This window comes from Triticum dicoccoides, chromosome 1B, assembly GCF_002162155.2.
Source record: "Triticum dicoccoides isolate Atlit2015 ecotype Zavitan chromosome 1B, WEW_v2.0, whole genome shotgun sequence".
Taxonomy (NCBI): Eukaryota; Viridiplantae; Streptophyta; class Magnoliopsida; order Poales; family Poaceae; genus Triticum; species Triticum dicoccoides.
In genome coordinates, this window is record NC_041381.1 from 695,370,230 (window position 1) to 695,390,607 (window position 20,378).

At 45.7% G+C, this 20,378-nt stretch overlaps 2 protein-coding genes across 2 annotated transcripts; one reads left to right on the forward strand and one right to left on the reverse strand.

The window, feature by feature from the left end:
- Positions 1–670: 670 nt before the first annotated feature.
- Positions 671–1,740, reverse strand: LOC119313181. The gene is made up of 4 exons (XM_037588919.1): positions 1,357–1,740; positions 1,061–1,240; positions 854–940; positions 671–742 (listed from the first exon to the last, which is right to left on the reverse strand). Exons 1-4 carry the CDS (start codon positions 1,738–1,740, stop codon positions 671–673), a joined length of 723 nt encoding a protein of 240 aa, XP_037444816.1.
- A 4,411-nt stretch (positions 1,741–6,151) lies between these two features.
- Positions 6,152–7,764, forward strand: LOC119313197 (F-box protein At1g67130-like). Its single transcript, XM_037588920.1, has 2 exons — positions 6,152–6,241; positions 6,344–7,764. The coding sequence occupies exon 2, from the start codon at positions 6,367–6,369 to the stop codon at positions 7,519–7,521; it is 1,155 nt and encodes a 384-aa protein (XP_037444817.1). The 5' UTR covers positions 6,152–6,241; positions 6,344–6,366; the 3' UTR covers positions 7,522–7,764.
- Positions 7,765–20,378: the final 12,614 nt, after the last annotated feature.

Below are 20,378 nucleotides of genomic sequence, written 5' to 3' on the forward strand. Positions count from 1 at the left end.
GGGTTGAGGGTTTTTAGGCGACTTGGTTCATTGATGAGGCGACGCTAGGCTGTCAAGGTAGGCGAGGCGCTACGCACCTTCCCGTGTTAGGCGACTTTGGGGGGAGGGTGGTCGAGGGTTTTTAGGCGACTTGGTTCGCCCGGTGAGGCGACGCTAGGCTATCAAGGTAGGCGAGGTGCGCGAGGTTCACCGCACCTCCCCCCGGGGCCGTCGATGGTTTTTAGGCGGCTTGGGTCTATCGGTGAGGCGACGCTACGCCCCCGAAAAGGTAGGCGAGGTGCGCCACACCTCCCGCCCGTATTATGCGACTTTGAAAGTGGTGTTTTAGGTTTTTTGGACGACTTTATTCGCCCCGGTGAGGCGACGCTAGGCCGCCGAGCGAGGCGAATTTTGGTTGGGTGGTCGATTTGTATTAGGCTCGGACAAGAAAAAAATGATAAAACGAAAAATAAAAAAATGCGGAAAAAAGAAAGTAAAATATGGAATAGGGGTGCCCTTGCCTGTTATCCTGCTTTGGGCACTTGATTTCGTGAAGTTCCCAATCTGCAATTTGCACGCTTGAGTTGCTGTAATGCCTCTCCCAGTTTATTTTGATTCCCTTCATGATTTTGTTTGCGTTTTCTACTAATGCCTTGTCCTTGAACGTCCTTGCCGAGTCCAGTACCTCGAATCACTTGTCCCTGATGTTCAACACCATTAGCCAATAATGCCCTATTTCCTTTGGATTCTCCTTGTCCAGGATCTCGAGTGTCGGAAATGATACCTGGTTGATGAGAGTGGGTGAGATGGGACAAAAAACAGAAAAGGATATAGCGAAGCATGAAGAAAAACGCATGGTTGTTTTTTGTCTTACTGATTCACATCTGCTTAGCCTCCTGGTTTTGTTGTCAAAATGTTTGTCTATGTCCTTCCTTGTGAAACTATTGTTCTGGAAAAATGTCTAGTAGATGTTGTCGAAAAAGAAGAGAAACTGGTGACATATTAGTTGTTGGGCTTCTAGGTATAAAAAACAAAAAAAAAGAAGATCACAAATAAAAATGGATAGGGCGGGGATTCTTACAGTTACTCGTAGTGGCATTAATCCCTTCTTTGGCCTCAGCCCTGCTTCACTCAATGCAATAATTGCGATCTCGGCCACCATGGAGTCCATCTTCTGTACAGGTGCCATCGATTGTGCAAGTTCATTGCAGCTGATGTAGAGCGCGTCATAGTTTATGATTGGCTTTCGGTTTTGAATTTTGGCATATACAAACAAAAACAAAAACAAAAAATGTTAGCTCGTGTATTGAAACGAAGCAATTAAAAAGGGAAACCCTAAAAAACCAGGCCTAAAAAAGAGAAGATTGCATTTCCTTACTTAATGCCGGCTTGCGTTGTGTGGGTCACACTATACTGGCACACAGCATCGTAGATGTCGCGAACTTTCTTTGAGCAATAGAATGGATTTGTGTTCTCTGGGCGTACGTATGGCGACCTGAGTTGAGCTGGTGCCCTTACAACTCTCCGCTCGTGCCCAACCGCTGCTGGAGTTCTTGATGAGCTAAGGGCATTCTCTGCGTTTGTGGTTGTTGTGACTGGTGTTTTTGAACTTTGATCGTTGATTTGCCTTCCATTTCTTAGCCTCTCCTCCATCTCTACCCTCTCCTTTTCTTTCTTCAATGCAAATGCCTTTTCTGCCTCGTAGCACGCTTCTTGTAGCTCCTCTGGATCCAAGCCCCATTCGTCTCCGCTTTCTGACATGCAGACATCTAGGTTGCGTGGCCTCAGTTCTGTAGATTGGCCTCTGGTGGTGCCCTCATCTTCGTGAAAACTCATGTTAAGATCAAAAGATGTACAATCTTGTGCTGCTCTGACTGTGTGGTTGCTGTAGCTTGATGGTGTGAATACAAGGTTTGATGAGCCAGCTTGTGCCTGTTGCATTGCTTGCTGCTGTGCAAGTGGCCCCAATTGTAACTTCTCCCTGATCGTAGCCGTTGCCAACTGTGCTGCATGGTCTTCCCTGGATTGCACTGATGTGGGTGTTCCCCCTTTCTTTTGGCTGCTAGGGGCTAGGCATGACTTGCTTGTTACAGGAGTGCTGGAGCTGACCATGTATGGAACACCAGTGGTTGGGCTTGGTGTGTGATGCAGAAAACGGTCGAGGGGTGGGGCTGATGATATTGGGGTGACATCAAGTATTGTGATATTTTCGCTGCCCGGAGGTGTGTTGCCCTTGTGCCCATTTTCTACTGGTCCATCTGTATTTGCTGTTGTGTGGGTTTGCATTCCATCGCCGTTGGTTGCTGTGTCACCCCGCTGGTTTACATTGCCTGCGAGATTTGCATGGCTGCACTCTAGGGGCTTGCCTGCCTTTACACCCTCCCTAGCAGGCTCCATATCGGGTGCTGACTTCTGTTTGGTGGTCACATTTCCACTGTTCCTCGAGGGAAAAGTTTTGGGTCTGAGTTCATTTTGCTTTAAAGCTCTGGTCCTTGTGGAGACAAAATCATCAGAGTTGTTTCTGTTGCACCTTTCTTGTCCATCTTCCCCTGACTCTGAGGTTGGCATAAACTTTTCATTGTCATCTGGGATGCCCCCGTGATGCTCGGTCTCTTCGATTCTTATGCCTGGAACGCGTGCAGCCCTGCGACACTTTGTCCTGTGTGAGTTGCTCCTAGAGTCCTTGTCATCCTCCCTATCCAGATTGCCGATCTCTTCAATGAATATACCAATTCTATCCGACCATTCTGAGCACAATGAGCTAACCATTGCAGCGATTTTCCTCTTCTTCTGCATTAAAGATGCATTTTCAAAGGGAAAGACACAAGAAAAAAGGAAGTGTTAGGAGAAAAAGCATGAATCAAAACAAATAAAGCCGAATGGTTTTAAAAACTAAAGAAGTGTTATATAGGAAAAAAGAAACAAATACTGAACAATTTGATGCATATGTAAAGCAGAAGAGATAGGAGCGAAAACTCTGTTTTCTGCTCGATGTTTTCAGACGTAGGCAAAACTACTGAAAAACAAATTTGACATGGCTATGCAACTTCACTGTAAAAAACAACTGAAAAAGGAAAAGATGGAAAGCTATTGAAATTGTAAAAAAAGGAGCTGGTAAAGATACACGTTTTTTGAATGTGGGTGGCAACTTTGAGAAAACAAACTTCTCGGTCTCCTCATACCCAACAAAAAGGCTGTTCGTACGCCCGTTGGTTGTGTATCTTGGCTTCATCTGGTGGGGGTGAGTTGCAAAAGGCAGACAAAAACACGTTAGGCTAGTGTTGTTTAGCATAAAAAGGCTACTGTGTTGCACCTGCCTGAACTAGTCAGGTAACATTGTAAGACATGGCAAAAAAAAGAAAAAAACTGCTTTTAAAAAAAGATAGGTGAAAAACAAAACTCACCCTAAGCTTGCCGTATCCTCCTTGGGCTTTTTGTCTGCCTTTGCGACTAGTCCTATACGTTTGTTGTCCCATGCCTCTACCCGGACTGGGAAATCTGGTACTGCAAAGTCTACCATCAGAGAATCTACATATAACACCTGTTTTGCAGCCACAAAAACAACAAAAAAAGCTGGTGAGAATATAGTTGGGAATCAGTATGGGTTAGCCTTTCTCATTTCTGCTATGCTACACAACCAAGCATAAGTATGAAACACAAAAAAGAAAGGGGAAAGGAGCCCAAACAGGTGGTACTTACCACCATGTGGTGCACACAGCAGTTTACGGCCTTCTTCTTGTTGCTACCCCCTAATGAAGCTTTTATCTGTTCGCTATGAATGCACAGAAGTTGAGCCTCTTCACTCTCTCTAGGTCAGCGACTATTGGGTAGCATTGAGCGCTAACATGCAAGCTCGTTGTAGGGCACATGAAGGTGCAAACTACCACAATCAGCCAGGCCCTCATGAAGTCGTCATCTGCTCTCCCGTTCATCTCTTATCATGGTGCGGACGGTTGTTATCTTGGGGGCGCACCCATTCTGAAAACCGAACCTGCTGTTTATGAAAGATATTGCTTCTGCATCCCACCCGTAGAACACTTCCTCCCCTGAATTACAAAGACCCAAGGTGTGGTGGACGCTTTCGGCTGTTACGGGGATCTCGCCCCTGCCTGGGACAACGATGCACTCGCTAGCTGGGTCGTAGATCTGCATTACCCACCTGCTGAGGTCTGCAGGCAGTGTTGTTGCTTTGATCTTCAGTATGCCTCCCAGATGGTAAGTTTCTATCAGATCCTTCTGCCGTTGATCCAAGCTCTTGTTTAACTTTACTAGCCTTGTTGGCGATGCTCTGTTTCTACCTTCCTGAACTTGCTTCTTCCTAGGACGCCTATGGCCTTGTTTTACTCTTGCAGCTCCCTGTTGAAAAGCAACATCAAAACACAAAAAGAGAAACGGATGATTTTCTCTCATTCTCTGCCGAAAGTCATTTTGAAAAAAAAAATGTTCAGTGGTGAGTGGGCAGGTACCTCGCCATTCTGTTCATCCGCGGAGTCCTCCATTCTGTTTGTTTGCCTTGCCTGCATTTGAAAAGGTAAATAAAAATGAACGCAAATTGTGGTGTTGTTTGGCAATTTACTCTGACTAAATTTATTGCATAACAATTCTGTACACGACGAAAAATATGTTGAGGATTATAAGGTAGTAACACAAAGCTCTCTATGCAACAATTATGTATTCAGTATGTTCACAAAAAAATAGATATTCTGCCTTTGTTAGACCTGGAACCCACATGTTTTCAGTTGCCATGTGATATATCAAAGTTTATTGGTTCTATATCTATTTTGCCTTGTTAGACCTGAAACTGACTACATTTTTGCCTACTCATCTCATATCTGATTCCTACGAAAAACACCACAAAAAAATGCCCTATTATCTATTCTGATGCCCCCCTACTAAAAACACATTGTTTATTGCATACTGCCCTATGCCTAAGTTGCATACAAAAACACAGTAAAAATATCCTATCATCAGTCTGAAAAATTGCTTTTGCCCCCTTTGTTTCGACATTACTTTTGCCCTCCACAAAAAACAGATGTTGCTTATGAACCGCAAAAAATGTTGGACACGTATGTTTGCAATGTTTTTCGTTGCCGGGAAAACCATGCTACCTTATACTACAGTATTGCCTACTGAAAAACACAAATATCACATACATTTGCATGCTGAATCTCAAAAAATTGCATACTGAACCACATAAAAAACTTCTACTACTGAAAACTGAGTCAGATTGAGCCCCTCTCCTTCCTCATCTCACCCCGTGCCATCTCCCTGCCCCCCTCCTCGCTTGAGCCTCGGGCGCCACACCTGAGTTAAGCACGAAAACGAGCCGACCCTCCCCTGCACAGGCGCTGCGGCGACTCCCCGCTGCTCCGCCTCCACTAGTAACCCTCGCCCGGCCCTCGCCTCCTCGCGGGGAAAATCCCTCCCCTCTCTCCCTCTTCCTCGAAGGGAAAATCTCTCATCACCCCCGCCCACCCCCTGCGGTCGTTGGTAACGACGCACCCCCAGCAGCCATGAGATGTGTGCGCGAGGGGGAAAAAGTGGGATGAACTCACCTAGGTCGTCGAAGCAAAAGCGGGATCTCGCTCCCCCCGGGCGCTCGTCGCCGCCTCGGGCTGAACGACCAGCTCCACCCCTCTCCCCTGTCGCCGCTGCCTTCTCCTCCTTGTAAGGCACGCGCGCGCCGCCCCTCGCCCCGCGCGAACTGCTGCGGCGGTCCTTCGCCGGGCCGTCGCCACGCTCGTTGAATTGAACTCGTCACTGGCCCTCTCGCCGCCCGCGCTCGCGGCGAAGCTAGGGATTTCGAGTGGGATTTGGGTCGTCGCCGGGAGAGGGTGTGAGGTGGGAACGGGGAAACGGCAGGATAGGAGCAGCGCGTCTCCCGAAAATTTGAAGCGCCCCGACAAAAAAACGCCGCCCACCTGGTCGGTCCGCCCAGGCCACCTGTCGCGCGCGATGGACGGTCGTGGTGCGGCCGCTCGGAAGCGCTGGATCGCGCGTGCTCGTTAGACAGCGATTGGGTAAAATAAATTGGGCATGTGCATATGGATATCGGATAGCGGGCTGGGAGAGGCATCATCGGATTGTTTTGGGTTAAGAAAATGGGCCTGTGTTGCCTATCAAAGCTGGCCGTTTGCCTCAGAAAATAAAATCAAAGCTGGCTGTACTCCGTGCCGTCTCCGATCCAAATTCCCCGCGCCGTCCGGCTTCAGATCGATCGATCGCTGCGGTCGCCGCCATCTCGTTCATCGCCGAGCTTCAGGTCTGCTGCCCTCTTCTTCCTTCTAATCTTGAAAGAGAGACATGCGTCCGGGAGGCGCGCATCTCAGTTCTCAACCCTAAACGAAATTCCTCTACCACTCAGCAGCAGCAGCTCGGGTACGCGGGATGGGGAAAAGGAGGAAGAAGGAGGAGGAGGAGGAGCAGCAGGCGATAGAGGGCCTCCCCAACGACCTCCTTCGAGAGATCCTGTCGCGGGTGCCGTACCAGTCTCTGTGCCGCTCAAAGTGCGTGTCGACGGCGTGGCTCACACTGTGTTCCGATCCCGCCGTCCGTAGGAGATCGCCGCAGACGCTCTCCGGTTTCTTTGGCCTCTCCCACAGCGGCAGCAACCGTTTCGTCAACCTTTCCGGGAGAGGTCGGCCGCTGGTCGACCCTTCTCTCCCTTTCCTGAATGGCTTCGAGAGCGTCAAGCTCTTAAACTGCTGCGGCGGCATCCTTCTCTGCCACGGCATGCGAGCGGACGGTGCACAATACATTGTGTGCAACCCTGCGACCGAGGAGATCTGGGCCGTGCTGCCTGTGCCTGATACCCATGAGATACCACGTCCTTGGGGTTACAGCACCATCTGCTTGTGTTTTGAACCTATCGTCCCCTCTCGCTTTGCGGTGTTTGCCATCATTGATAATGGTCACGACATTACCATTATGGAGGTCTACTCATCGGATACCGGAGAATGGACTTCCATGTCGAGCCGATGGGGTCACAAAATTGTGTTGTATTGCTTGGAACCAAAATACTTTTTCTTAAATAGCACTCTGCATTCCAGTGCCTATGATTCTTGTGTGGAGACATTTGACTCGGAGGGAAATTCAATAAACATGATAGTTGCAGTGGACACAAGCGGGGATACTTGGAGGACAACTCGACAGCCAACCAAAGCTAAACTTAATTTCTTTGGGCACTCTCAAGGACGATTACATGGAATGGATATAGACAATCGTAATGGTTGCCGGATATCAGTTTGGGTTCTCGAGGACTATGCTAGTGGACAGTGGACCTTAAAGCACACGACTAGTGTGCAGGAGCTGCTAGGAAGGCCTTGTCTAGAGAATGAAGAGTACTACGTCATTGTTGCACTCCATCCAGAACGTAACCTGATTTTTCTTAGTGGTGGGATGGAACCGGAACAGACACTTATGTCGTATGATATGGATACCCAGAAGTTGCATGTTATCTGCAGTGTTGAAGATTATGAGATACTAAATTTTCGACCTTACATTCCTTGCTTTATGGAATGGCGGCCGTCAAATGCTCCCTGAAGTTCAGAGCAGCTTCACATTTGGTTAGTTGGCATGAAAATCGGTTGTTTGCTATGTTCCAGATCTTCTTGTTTTGGGCAGTGGCTTGAACAAGTCATACATCTACTCGAGTTTGGTTTTCTTATCAGTTGCGTCCAGGATCATTTGTTTTTGTGGCTTTAAACATTGTTTTGTTGGCAAGTCCGTGAGAACTTTTGCAAGCTACCCTTCAATAGGTTGTGTCTAGCTAGTAAAATGAACGAGTCAAGTCCATTTATTTATAGTAAGCTAAGTACTTTTGGTGTGTAACTTGTTATCCCAACAAAGTTAAATATTGATGGTGCCTTGTTTTTGATGCACTCTGAAGTGTTATTATCTCATTTGTTATTTGAAAGGGTTATCTCTTTTTTGCAGTAATATAATTATATGTTAGGGCTGGCTTCTCTAGTTGTTGTATCTTGTACATACAAGCAGGGAGGTTCCTTTAGTGAAATCTGCATGCCTGGTGCTTCCCAACAATATGTGCTAGACCGATTAAAGGGATTATAACTTTTCTAGGGAGATAGAAGAACACACCCTCATGTCATGGCATGTTTTTAGTTAGGACTTGGGACTTGCCATGCTATGGCTGACAGGTATTCCTGTCGGTTGGCCTACAGGAAATACTATTCCTGACGGTTTTCCTTATTTTCCTGTCGGTTTCTGACCCACAGAAACATTTGCGTTTCTGGTAGTGTGTCATGCAGGTTCACCGTTCATTTCTGTCGCTCGTGCAACCAAAAGTGTGTGATGTTTGTTTTTGTTCTGACTAAGCTAGCAGTCTATGGCCAATGTGTCCTGTCTTGAATTCAAGTTGTTGATTGGCTGATTCATTCTGAACAGTGTCCAGTTTGCATATTTAAGAACCCCACGCACAATTCAGAATGTAAAATACATAGCGCATAACAAAATTGCGCAAGTTCATTCAGACTGCTAATTTGCTAAAGCAGAGTCGAACGTGGGTCTGACTAATAGAAGATGTTACCTTGGACCTTCTCTCCCTACCCAGTCCGTTGGTGCGTGTAGTTAGCTGCCTCTGCCCATTGGGGAGGGGCGTGCTCGTCGACTCGCCCTCAACATTAATTCTTCTTTGGCCTTGATATCGTCTTCATTGGCTCCTGGCGCTGGGAGCATTGCAAATCTCCTGGCTGGGAGACCTTTGTCCCACCTGCTGGTAGCGGCCGACTACGGCGAGGACAAAGCAGAGGCGCAGGAAGCCTGAGGCCCCGATTGGATTGTTGTTTATTCCCTACACCCGTAAATTCCTACGCCTGGATTTTACTGGTCCCCAACGAAATACATTCCATGAGTGGTATTTGCAAAACAGATGGGCTGAGGAGTGTATCAGAAACCAGCCCACTACAGATGTATTAGGGGATACAGGCGTAAGAATTACGTTCCGGAAGAACGTTCCAAGTGCGCGGACCACTCGTCCATCGTTTTTTAACGGAGGTGTATTTTACAAGTGTAACCAGCTGGAAAACGACGTTCCAAACGCAGCCTGAAGCTTTCCTTCAGTCGTGTTCAAGATAAATTTTTCCCTTGAAAATGTAAGAACTATATCTAGAGGAAAATGCATATTGCGCCCTTATTCTTGGTGGCCATGCCTATAATGGTTCCCATACTCGGAAAGTGCATGGACACGGCCTTTTTTTTTTGAGGGAAGGCCATCATGCCTAGCTTTATTAACTTAGGTAGGAATAACATCATCCACAAGGTTTGAGACAAGACAGCCCGGGGGCTCGTCTGTCCAATGCCTACAAACTTTATTACAATAACTGTAATTTGCTAGCACATGCGCCGCTTGGTTGGAACTACGATAACAATGCTTGAAATTGACCTTCCCGATCATCGTTGAGATGTCCACACATTCAGCAAATATGGTCCATACATGGCCTTGATACCGGCGAATATGGTCCATATATGGCCCTGAGCTCGGTATGACTTGCAAGATTACGGTTTGCAACCTTGCATAGTAATATTATGTAGGCCATCACTTTCTATTTTATTTTATTTTTGACTTTCTCTGCACTTGAAAATCGCCTGCAAGCTGTATTCTAAGGAGGCAAAACAAGTTGCCCGTGTCCAACTGATCGACTGGGTTGCCAAATTATTGGTGGCACAGGAGCCTGAGTCTTATAGACCTATACGTACCAATTGATTCAGTAAGCGCTCTGTTTTTTTGCAGACTGAAACAGTTGAGTTGGGCAGCCTTCAGTTATAGCACGATGCTGAACTGACGATGCCATTGCCAAGGTATTTATTTACTCGAGCAGAAAACCACCAGCTAGGAAATACAGAAGGAATCCAACACACACAATATGTTGCTCAGACGCAAACAGCATTGTCGTTGATTCTTCTACCTACGAACTTTTATTTACTTCTGAAATTATTTGTACATGTGAACTACTCCACAATGCAAAAGCAGAGCTCCTGCTGTTCGCGTCAAAAAAACTACTCCACAATGCAAGGGTTCGAGCATCAAACAGGAGATGCCTACAAGATCTGCTTCTGCTCTTCCAGCTGAACCGACGGTGAGGCATGCACGGGACGGGGAGCACGCTTCCATTGCTGGTGCTGCACGACGAGTCCGACTGAATCCTTCCCGCTCCGAGCATCGGGGGATACGACCAGAGCAGAAACGCTTGCGTGCTTGATGGCGGCGGACATTGCCTGCCTTGTGGCTGGCGGTCTCCTGGCGTGCGCCCGAAAATCTCACTCTGAAGACAGACAGTGTAATCTGGAAGTCGACACTAAACGGTCCAGATGCTCTCGGTCTAGGACAAAAGATGAAGATCTACGGTTTCAGTTCAAAGCGTTTATTACAGTTGACTTTTTTATCTTAATAAAAATAATAGAATTATATTAGCAGGGTGAATTAACTCGCGGTAACTCGACACCATATAGGCCAGTTGCTGATGTAAAAAAAGGTGTAGGGTAACTCGACACCATATGGGGCAGTTGCTGATGTAAAAAAAGGTGTAGGGTAACTCGACACCATATAGGCCAGTTGATGATGTAAAAAAAGGTGTAGGCTAGCAACTGTCGTGAATGAGAAGAAAACGGAGACGAATTACTTCAGGTCTTAAGTACATTCGCTTTTCTACCTAGTGAACAAGTACTTGCTACCCACCCAAACAAGAAGTGTCATGTGTGTGTGTGTGTGTGTGTCGGATCGACTGTATTTGGTCGACAAATCAAATAGAGAGATGTATCTTTCTTTTTCATATAGGGCTTTTAGAATGAGCGTGCAATTTATTCCATTAGAACCATTTTCAATGGGTGTGAAATATGTGAACCAATGTGTTCCTGCTTGGAAGACCCGATATTGGGTCAAAATGGGATTAAAATACCACTCCAAAAAAAACAAGTGCAATCGAAAAAGAAAAAATATTTGGAAGGTCACTATCATGTTGTCTCAAATCTGCCAAATTCTCTTCTAGCTTTGGTTGGGACGATGCCGCTTGCTCGTGTGCGTTGCTGTCAGTGTCAAAACCGGCGGATCTCGGGTAGGGGGTCCCGAACTGTGCGTCTAGGCGGATGGTAACAGGAGACAAGGGACACGATGTTTTACCCAGGTTCGGGCCCTCTTGATGGAGGTAAAATCCTACGTTCTGCTTGATTGATATTGATATTGTGGATGTTTACAAGAGTGGATCTACCACGAGATCAAGGAGGCTAAACCCTAGAAGGTAGCCTATGGTATGATTATAATGGTTGTTGTCGTTCTACGGACTAGAGCCATCCGGTTTATATAGACACCGGAGAGGGCTAGGGTTACATAGAATCGGTTACAATAGTAGGAGATCTACGTATCCGTATCGCCAAGCTTGCCTTCCACGCCAAGAAAAGTCCCATCCGGACACGGGACGAGGTCTTCAATCTTGTATCTTCATAGTCTTGGAGTCCGGTCGATGATGATGATAGTCCGGCCGATGATAGTTCGGCCGATGATGGTAGTCCGGCTATCCGGACACCCCCTAATCCGGGACTCCCTCAGTAGCCCCTGAACCAGGCTTCAATGACGATAAGTCCGGCGCGTATATTGCTTGGCATTGCAAGGCGGGTTCCTCCTCCGAATGATAGAAGATTGTGAACACCAGGATAGTGTCCGGCTCTGCAAAATAAATTCCACATTCCACCGTAGAGAGAATAATATATACACAAGTACAATCTGCTGACGTTTTTTGCGGCATGACGTCACGCCACTACCAAGCCATTACTCGAATCGTTTTTTACTCTACCACCTCAGCGCATTTAGTGAAGCGGTTTCCTTGGCACGTCTTGTCGAAGCAGAGATCGTGTTCCCCCTTAATCCGGGATTCTCATCAATACGGACGTGGGTAACCCAACCGCGCCCGTCGCCACGCCCCCTCTATCGAAGGCGAGTCCCAAACGGTCACGGAGACGGCTCTCGGTATTCTCCCTCTTTATAACGGGACCAAGGCTCGTTTCTTTTCTTCAATCCTCCATCGAATCCTCTCCCCGCTCCAAGTTCCAGCACCTAGAGCTCCAGATTCGAGCGCTTCGGACCTTCAACGATGTCCGGTTCCGACCTCCAGGGCCGGTGGATGCCACGGAGGAGGACGTGCTAAAGCTGCGGGAGGCCAAGTACCTGGCTTATGAGATTTCGCACAGGTTGTCTGCCGAAGGGCAGGCCATCCCCACCCCCGAGCCCGGCGAGTATGTCGTTTTTGTATCCCACCTCCGTCGGGGTTTAGGCTTCCCGATGGATCCTTTTGTGAGAGGGCTCATGTTTTACTATGGGTTGGAATTCCACGATTTGGCTCCGGAGTCCATCCTCCATATTTCCGCATTTATTGTCGTCTGCGAAGCCTTCCTCCACGTCACCCCTCACTTCGGCCTGTGGCTGAAGACCTTCAATGTGGCGCCGAAGATGATCGGGGGGCGTCAAGCGGAGTGCGGCGGGGCGGCCATAAGTAGGAGGGCCGATGCCCCGTGGCCCGCTGGCTCCTTCCAAGAGGAGCTCGGCCCGTGGCAGCAAGAGTGGTTCTATATTACCGTTCCGAGGGGCCGCAGACAAAAGCCGCCGCCCTTATTCCGCCCGGGACCTCCACGACGGTTGATGTCGTGGATCAACCAAGGGCTCAACTGGGGGCCATCAAAGGACGTGCCCCTACTGCAGGGCCGGATTCGAGATCTCCAAACGAGGGAGGTTGATATGGTGGTGGTAATGCAGGTTATGCTGATTAGGCGTCTCCCGCCCTGCAAACGCCGCCCTCTCCGGCTGTGGGAGTTCAATCCGGAGGGCCCACGGATTCTTCAACACTTCATGGGTATGACACCCCTGGAGATGTACAAATTATTCTTCGGATCGCAAGAGGCGCGTCCGGAATTGACCGAGGATGCTGGCCTAAGCTGCAATCGCCTGGATACTCAAGTAAGTAGTTCCAAGTCCGGACATACCGTTTGTTTGCCTTTCGATGATTCGCCTTATGACCAACTTCTTTCTAAACAGGAGTGGATAGCGGAAGCAAAATTGATATGGTGTCCGGCCCCCCTCCCCGAGACCGCGCCGAATTCCGTGCTGGTCCGGATGCTTGAGATTGCGCCTCCAGAGGAAGGCGAAGGGGAAAGCAGGATAGCTACTGCCTCGCCTAAGGAGGCTCTTGAAAGAGGGGGGATCGAGAATCCCTCCCTCCAAGGGGAGAAGAGGACTGCCTCCAAGGACCCGGGGGCAAAAGCCCCTAAACGGGGGAAGAAATCTTCGCCAGAGGGTCCTGCGTCCGGGGAGGCCCCGGCCGCACAATCTCCCTTAAAGAATCAGCCCTCCAACGAGCCGTAAGTAGAAAGAAAGGAGTTTTATAATAAGGGACATCCCTATTTGTGCTTCTGAGGATAACTAAAGTTTTTACCTTGTAGTTCGGATCTCCGTCCTTCGCAAATGAGCTCGTCTTCGGGGGACCTTCGTCCGGAGTGAAGGAAATATGCCCTAGAGGCAATAATAAAGTTATTATTTATTTCCTTATTTCATGATAAATGTTTATTATTCATGCTAGAATTGTATTAACCGGAAACATGATACATGTGTGAATACATAGACAAATATATAGTCACTAGTATGCCTCTACTTCACTAGCTCCTTAATCAAAGATGGTTATGTTTCCTAACCACAGACATGTGTTGTCATTTGATTAATGGGATCACATCATTAGGAGAATGATGTGATTGACATGACCCATTCCATTAGCCTAGCACTTGATCATTTAGTATGTTGCTATTGCTTTCTTCATGACTTATACATGTTCCTGTAACTATGAGATTATGCAACTCCCGTTTACCGGAGGAACACTTTGGGTGCTACCAAGCGTTACAACGTAACTGGGTGATTATAAAGGAGTACTACAGGTGTCTCCAAAGGTACATGTTGGGTTGGCGTATTTCGAGATTAGGTTTTGTCACTCCGATTGTCGGAGAGGTATCTCTGGGCCCTCTCGGTAATGCACATCACTATAAGCCTTACAAGCAATGTGACTAATGAGTTAGTTGCGGGATGATGCATTATTTAACGAGAAAAGAGACTTGCCGGTAACGAGATTGAACTAGGTATTGGATACCGGCGATCGAATCTCGGGCAAGTAACATACCGATGACAAAGGGAATAACGTATGTTGTTATGCGGTTTGACCGATAAAGATCTTCATAGAATATGTGGGAGCCAATATGGGCATCCAGGTCCCGCTATTGGTTATTGACCGGAAACAAGTTCTAGGTCATGTCTTCATTGTTCTCGAACCCGTAGGGTCCGCACGCTTAAGGTTTCGATGACAGTTATATTATGAGTTTACATGTTTTGATGTACCGAAGGAGTTCGGAATCCCGGATGAGATCGGGGACATGACGAGGAGTATCGAAATGGTCGAGACGTAAAGATTCATATATTGGATGATATGGTTAGGCCAAGGGGTCAAGCCCATGAGGCTTTAGGTCGGTGCAAAAGGAGTTTTGCGGAGGCCAGGGGGCCAAACGCTGGAGACCCTGGCATCTGGCCCTGGGCCAGACGCCGAGGCCCATGTCATCTGGGCCAGACGCCAAGGATTGTGGCGTTTGGTCCTGGAGTCCGAGTAGGACTCTTGCCTTTCGGGCAAAACCGACTTTGAGAAGGCTTTTGCTCCAAGTTTCGACCCCGGGGCTCAACATATAAATAGAGGGGCAGGGCTAGCACCAAAGATACAAAAATTGATCCCTTGGATCTCTTAGCCGTGTGCGGTGCCCCCCTCCACCATAGTCCACCTCGATAATATCGTAGCGGTGCTTAGTCGAAGCCCTGCGACGGTAGAACATCAAGATCGTCACCACGCCATCGTGCTGACGGAACTCTCCCTCGACACTCGGCTGGATCGGAGTTTGAGGGACGTCATCGAGCTGAACGTGTGCTAGAACTCGGAGGTGTCGTAGTTTCGGTGCTTGATCGGTCGGGCCATGAAGACGTACGACTACGTCAACCGCGTTGTGCTAACGCTTCCGCTTACGGTCTACATGGGTATGTAGATTACACTCTCCCCTCTCGTTGCTATGCATCACCATGATCTTGCGTGTACGTAGGAAATTTTTGAAATTACTACGTTCCCCAACAGTGGCATCCGAGCCTAGGTTTTATGCGTTGATGTTATATGCACGAGTAGAACACAAGTGAGTTGTGGGCGATACAAGTCATACTGCTTACCAGCATGTCATACTTTGGTTCGGAGGTATTGTGAGATGAAGCGGCCCGGACCGACATTACGCGTACGCTTATGCGAGACTGGTTTCACCGTTACGAGCACTCGTGCTTAAAGGTGGCTGGCGGGTGTCTGTCTCTCTAACTTTAGCTGAATCGAGTGTGGCTACGCCCGGTCCTTGCGAAGGTTAAAACAACACTAACTTGACGAACTATCGTTGTGGTTTTTGATGCGTAGGTAAGAACGGTTCTTGCTAACCCCGTAGCAGCCACGTAAAATTTGCAACAACAAAGTAGAGGACGTCTAACTTGTTTTTGCAGGGCATGTTGTGATGTGATATGGTCAAGACGTGATGCTATATTTTATTGTATGAGATGATCATATGTTTTGTAACCAAAGTTATCGGCAACTGGTAGGAGCCATATGGTTGTCGCTTTATTGTATGAAATGCAAATGCCCTGTAATTGCTTTACTTTATCACTAAGCGGTAGCGATAGTCGTAGAAGCAATAGATGGCGTAACGACAATGATGCTACGATGGAGATCAAGGTGTCGCGCCGGTGACGATGGTGATCATGACGGTGCTTCGAAGATGGAGATCACAAGCACAAGATGATGACGGCCATATCATATCACTTATATTGATTGCATGTGATGTTTATCCTTTATGCATCTTATCTTGCTTTGATTGACGGTAGCATTTTAAGATGATCTCTCACTAATTATCAAGAAGTGTTCTCCCCGAGTATGCACCGTTGCGAAAGTTCTTTGTGCTGAGACACCACGTGATGATCGGGTGTGATAGGCTCTACGTTCAAATACAATGGGTGCAAAACAGTTGCACACGCGGAATACTCAGGTTAAATTTGACGAGCCTAGCATATACAGATATGGCCTCGGAACACGGAGACCGAAAGGTCGAACGTGAATCATATAGTAGATATGATCAACATAGTTATGTTCACCGTTGAAACTACTCCATCTCACGTGATGATCGGACATGGTTTAGTTGATTTGGATCACGTGATCACTTAGATGACTAGAGAGATGTCTGTCTAAGTGGGAGTTCTTAAGTAATATGATTAATTGAACTTTAATTTATCATGAACTTAGTCCTGGTAGTATTTTGCAAATTATGTTGTAGATCAATAGCTTGCGTTGTTGCTTTCATATGTTTATTTTGATATGTTCCTAGAGAAAATTGTGTTGAAAGATGTTAGTAGCAATGATGCGGATTGGATCCGTGATCTGAGGTTTATCCTCATTGCTGCACAGAAGAATTATGTCCTTAATGCACCGCTAGGTGACAAACCTATTGCAGGAGCAGACGTAGACGTTATGAACGTTTGGCTAGCTCAATATGATGACTACTTGATAGTTTAGTGCACCATGCTTAATGGCTTAGAATCGGGACTTCAAAGATGTTTTGAACGTCATGGACCATATGAGATGTTCCAGGAATTGAAGTTAATATTTCAAGCAAATACCCGAGTTGAGAGACATGAAGTCTCCAACAAGTTCTATAGCTAAAAGATGGAGGAGAATCGCTCAACTAGTAAGCATGTGCTCAGATTGTATGGGTACTTCAATCACTTGAATCAAGTGGGAGTTAATCTTCTAGATAAGATAGTGATTGACAGAATTCTCTAGTCACCATCACTAAGTTACTAGAACTTCGTGATGAACTATAGTATGCAAGGGATGACGAAAACAATTCCCGAGCTCTTCGTGATGTTGAAATCGACGAAGGTAGAAATCAAGAAAGAGCATCAAGTGTTGATGATTGACAAGACCACTAGTTTCAAGAAAAGGGCAAAGGGAAAGAAAGGGAAACTTCAAGTAGAATGGCAAACAAGTTGTCACTCCCGTGAAGAAGCCCAAAGCTGGACCTAAGCCTGAAACCGAGTGCTTCTACTGCAAAGGAAATGGTCACTGGAAGTGGAACTACTCCAAATATTTGGTGGATAAGAAGGATGGCAAAGTGAACAAGGGTATATTTGATATACAGGTTATTGATGTGTGCCTTACTAGTGTTTATAGTAGCCCCTGAGTAGTTGATACTTGTTCGGTTACTAAGATTAGTAACTCGAAACAGGAGTTACAGAATAAACAGAGACTAGTTGAAGGGGAAGTGACGATGAGTGTTGGAAGTAGTTCCAAGGTTGATATGATCATCATCGCACACTCCCTATACTTTCGGGATTAATGTTAAACCTAAATAAATGTTATTTGGCATTTGCGTTGAGCATGAACATGATTTGATTGTGTTTATTGTGATACGGTTATTCATTTAAAGTTAGAGAATAATTGTTATTCTGTTTACATGAATAAGACCTTCGATGGTTATACACCCAATAAAAATAGTTTGTTGGATCTCGATCATAGTGATACACATATTCATAATATTGATGCCAAAAGATGCAAAGTTAATAATGATAGTGCAACTTATTTGTGGCACTGCCGTTTGTGTCATATCGGTGTAAAGCGCATGAAGAAACTCCATAAAGATGGATTTTCGGAATCACTTGATTATGAATCATTTGATGCTTGCGAACCGTGCCTTTTGGGCAGGATGACTAAAACTCCGTTCTCCGGAACAATGGAACAAGCTACTGACTTATTGGAAATAATACATACCAATGTATGCGATCCAATGAGTGTTGATGCTCGTGGCAAGTATCGTTATTTTCTGACCTTCACAAGATGATTTGAGCAGATATGGGTATATCTACTTGATGAAACATAAGTCTTGAATAGTTGAAAGGTTCAAAGAATTTCAGAGTGAAGTGGAAAAATCATCGTAACAAGAAAATAAAGTTTCTGCGATCTGATCGCGGAGACGAATATTTGAGTTATGAGTTTGGTCTTCAATTAAAACAATGTGGAATAGTTTCACAGTTCACACCACCTGGAACACCACAACGTTATGGTGTGTCCGAACGTCGTAACCGCACTTTATTGGATATGGTGCGATCTATGATGTCTCTTACTGATTTACCATTATCGTTTTGGGGTTATGCATTAGAGACAACTACATTCACGTTAAAAGGGCACCATCTAAATCCGTTGAGACGACATCATATGAACTATGGTTTAGAAGTAAACCTAAGCTGTCGTTTCTTAAAGTTTGGAGTTGTGATGCTTATATGAAAAATGTTTTCAACCGGATAAGCTCGAACCCAAATCGGAGAAGTGCGTCTTCATAGAATACCCAAAGGAAACTGTTGGGTACTCCTTCTATCACAAATCCAAAGGCAAAACATTCGTTGCTAACAATGGATCCTTTCCAGAGAAGGAGTTTCTCTCGAAAGAAGTGAGTGGGAGGAAAGTAGAACTTGATGAGGTAACTGTACCTGCTCCCTCATTTGAAAGTAGTTCATCACAGAAATCTGTTCCTGTGACTACTACACCAATTAGTGAGGAAGTTAATGATGATGATCATGAAACTTCAGATTAAGTTACTACAGAACCTCGTAGGTCTTACAGAGTAAGATCCGCACCAGAGTGGTACGGTAATCCTGTTCTGGAAGTTATGTTACTAGACCATGACGAACCTACGAACTATGAAGAAGCGATGGTGAGCCTAGATTCCGCAAAATGGCTTGAGGCCATGAGATCTGAGATAAGATCCATGTATGAAAACAAAGTATGGACTTTGATTGACTTGCCCAATGATCGGCGAGACATTGAGATTAAATGGATCTTCAAGAGGAAGACGGACGCTGATAGTGTTACTATCTACAAAGCTAGAATTGTCGCAAAAGGTTTTCGACAAGTTCAAGGTGTTGACTACGATGAGAGTTTTTCACTCGTATCTATGCTTAAGTCTGTCTGAATCATGTTAGCAATTGCCGCATTTTATGAAATCTGGCAAATGGATAAACAAAACTGCATTCCTTAATGGTTTTCTTAAAGAAGAGTTGTATATGATGCAACCAGAAGGTTTTGTCAATCCTAAAGGTGCTAACAAATTGTGCAAGCTCCAGCGATCCATCTATGGACTGGTGCAAGCATCTCGGAGTTGGAATATATGCTTTGATGAGTTGATCAAAGCATATGGTTTTATACAGATTTTTGAAGAAGCGTGTATTTACAAGAAAGTGAGTGGGAGCTTTGTAGCATTTCTAATATTATATGTGGATGACATATTGTTAATTGGAAATGATATGGAAATTCTGGATAGCATGAAAGGATACTTGAATAAAAGTTTTTCAAAGCAAGACCTCGGTGAAGCTGCTTACACATTGAGCATCAAGATCTATATAGATAGATCAAGACGCTTGATAAGATTTTTCAGTGAGTACATACCTTGATAAATTTTTGAAATAGTTCAAAATGGAACAGTCAAAGAAGGAGTTCTTGCCTGTGCTACAAGGTGTGAAATTGAGTAAGACTCAAGACCCGACCATTGCAGAAAATAGAAAGAGAATGAAAAGTCATTCCCTATGCCTCAGTCATAGGTTCTATAAAGTATGCTATGATGTGAACCAGACCTATTGTATACCTTGCTCTGTATTTGGCAAAGGAATACAATTTTGATCTAATAAGTAGATCACTGGACATGGGTCAAGAATATCCTTAGTGAGGACTAAGGAGATGTTTCTTGATTATGGAGGTGGTAAAAGAGCCCGTCGTAAAAGTTACAACGATGCAAGCTTTTACACCAATCCAGATGACTCTAAGTCTCAATCTGGATACATACTGAAAGTGGGAGCAATTAGCTAGAGTAGCTCCGTGCAGAGCATTGTGGACATAGAATATTTGCGAAATACATACGGCTCTGAATATGACAGACCCGTTGACTAAGCTTCTCTCACGAGCAAAACATGATCATACCTTAGTACTCTTTTGGGTGTTAATCACATAGCGATGTGAACTAGATTATTGACTCTAGTAAACCCTTTGGGTGTTGATCACATGATGATGTGAACTATGGGTATTAATCACATGCAGATGTGAATATTGGTGTTAAATCACATAGCGATGTGAACTAGATTATTGACTCTAGTGCAAGTGGGAGACTGAAGGAAATATGCCCTAGAGGCAATAATAAAGTTATTATTTATTTCCTTATTTCATGATAAATGTTTATTATTCATGCTAGAATTGTATTAACCGGAAACATGATACATGTGTGAATACATAGACAAACATATA

Excerpts from the sequence above, each read along its gene's own strand:
- LOC119313181 (XM_037588919.1), bottom strand. The coding sequence starts at position 1,740 with ATGTCAGAAAGCGGAGACGAATGGGGCTTGGATCCAGAGGAGCTACAA. Across the intron at positions 1,241-1,356 it reads CAACGCAAGCCGGCATTAAG|AAAATTCAAAACCGAAAGCC; the intron begins TAAGGAAATGCA and ends TTTGTATATGCC. Across the intron at positions 941-1,060 it reads TAATGCCACTACGAGTAACT|ACATTTTTCCAGAACAATAG; the intron begins GTAAGAATCCCC and ends AACATCTACTAG.
- LOC119313197 (XM_037588920.1), top strand. The coding sequence starts at position 6,367 with ATGGGGAAAAGGAGGAAGAAGGAGGAGGAGGAGGAGCAGCAGGCGATA.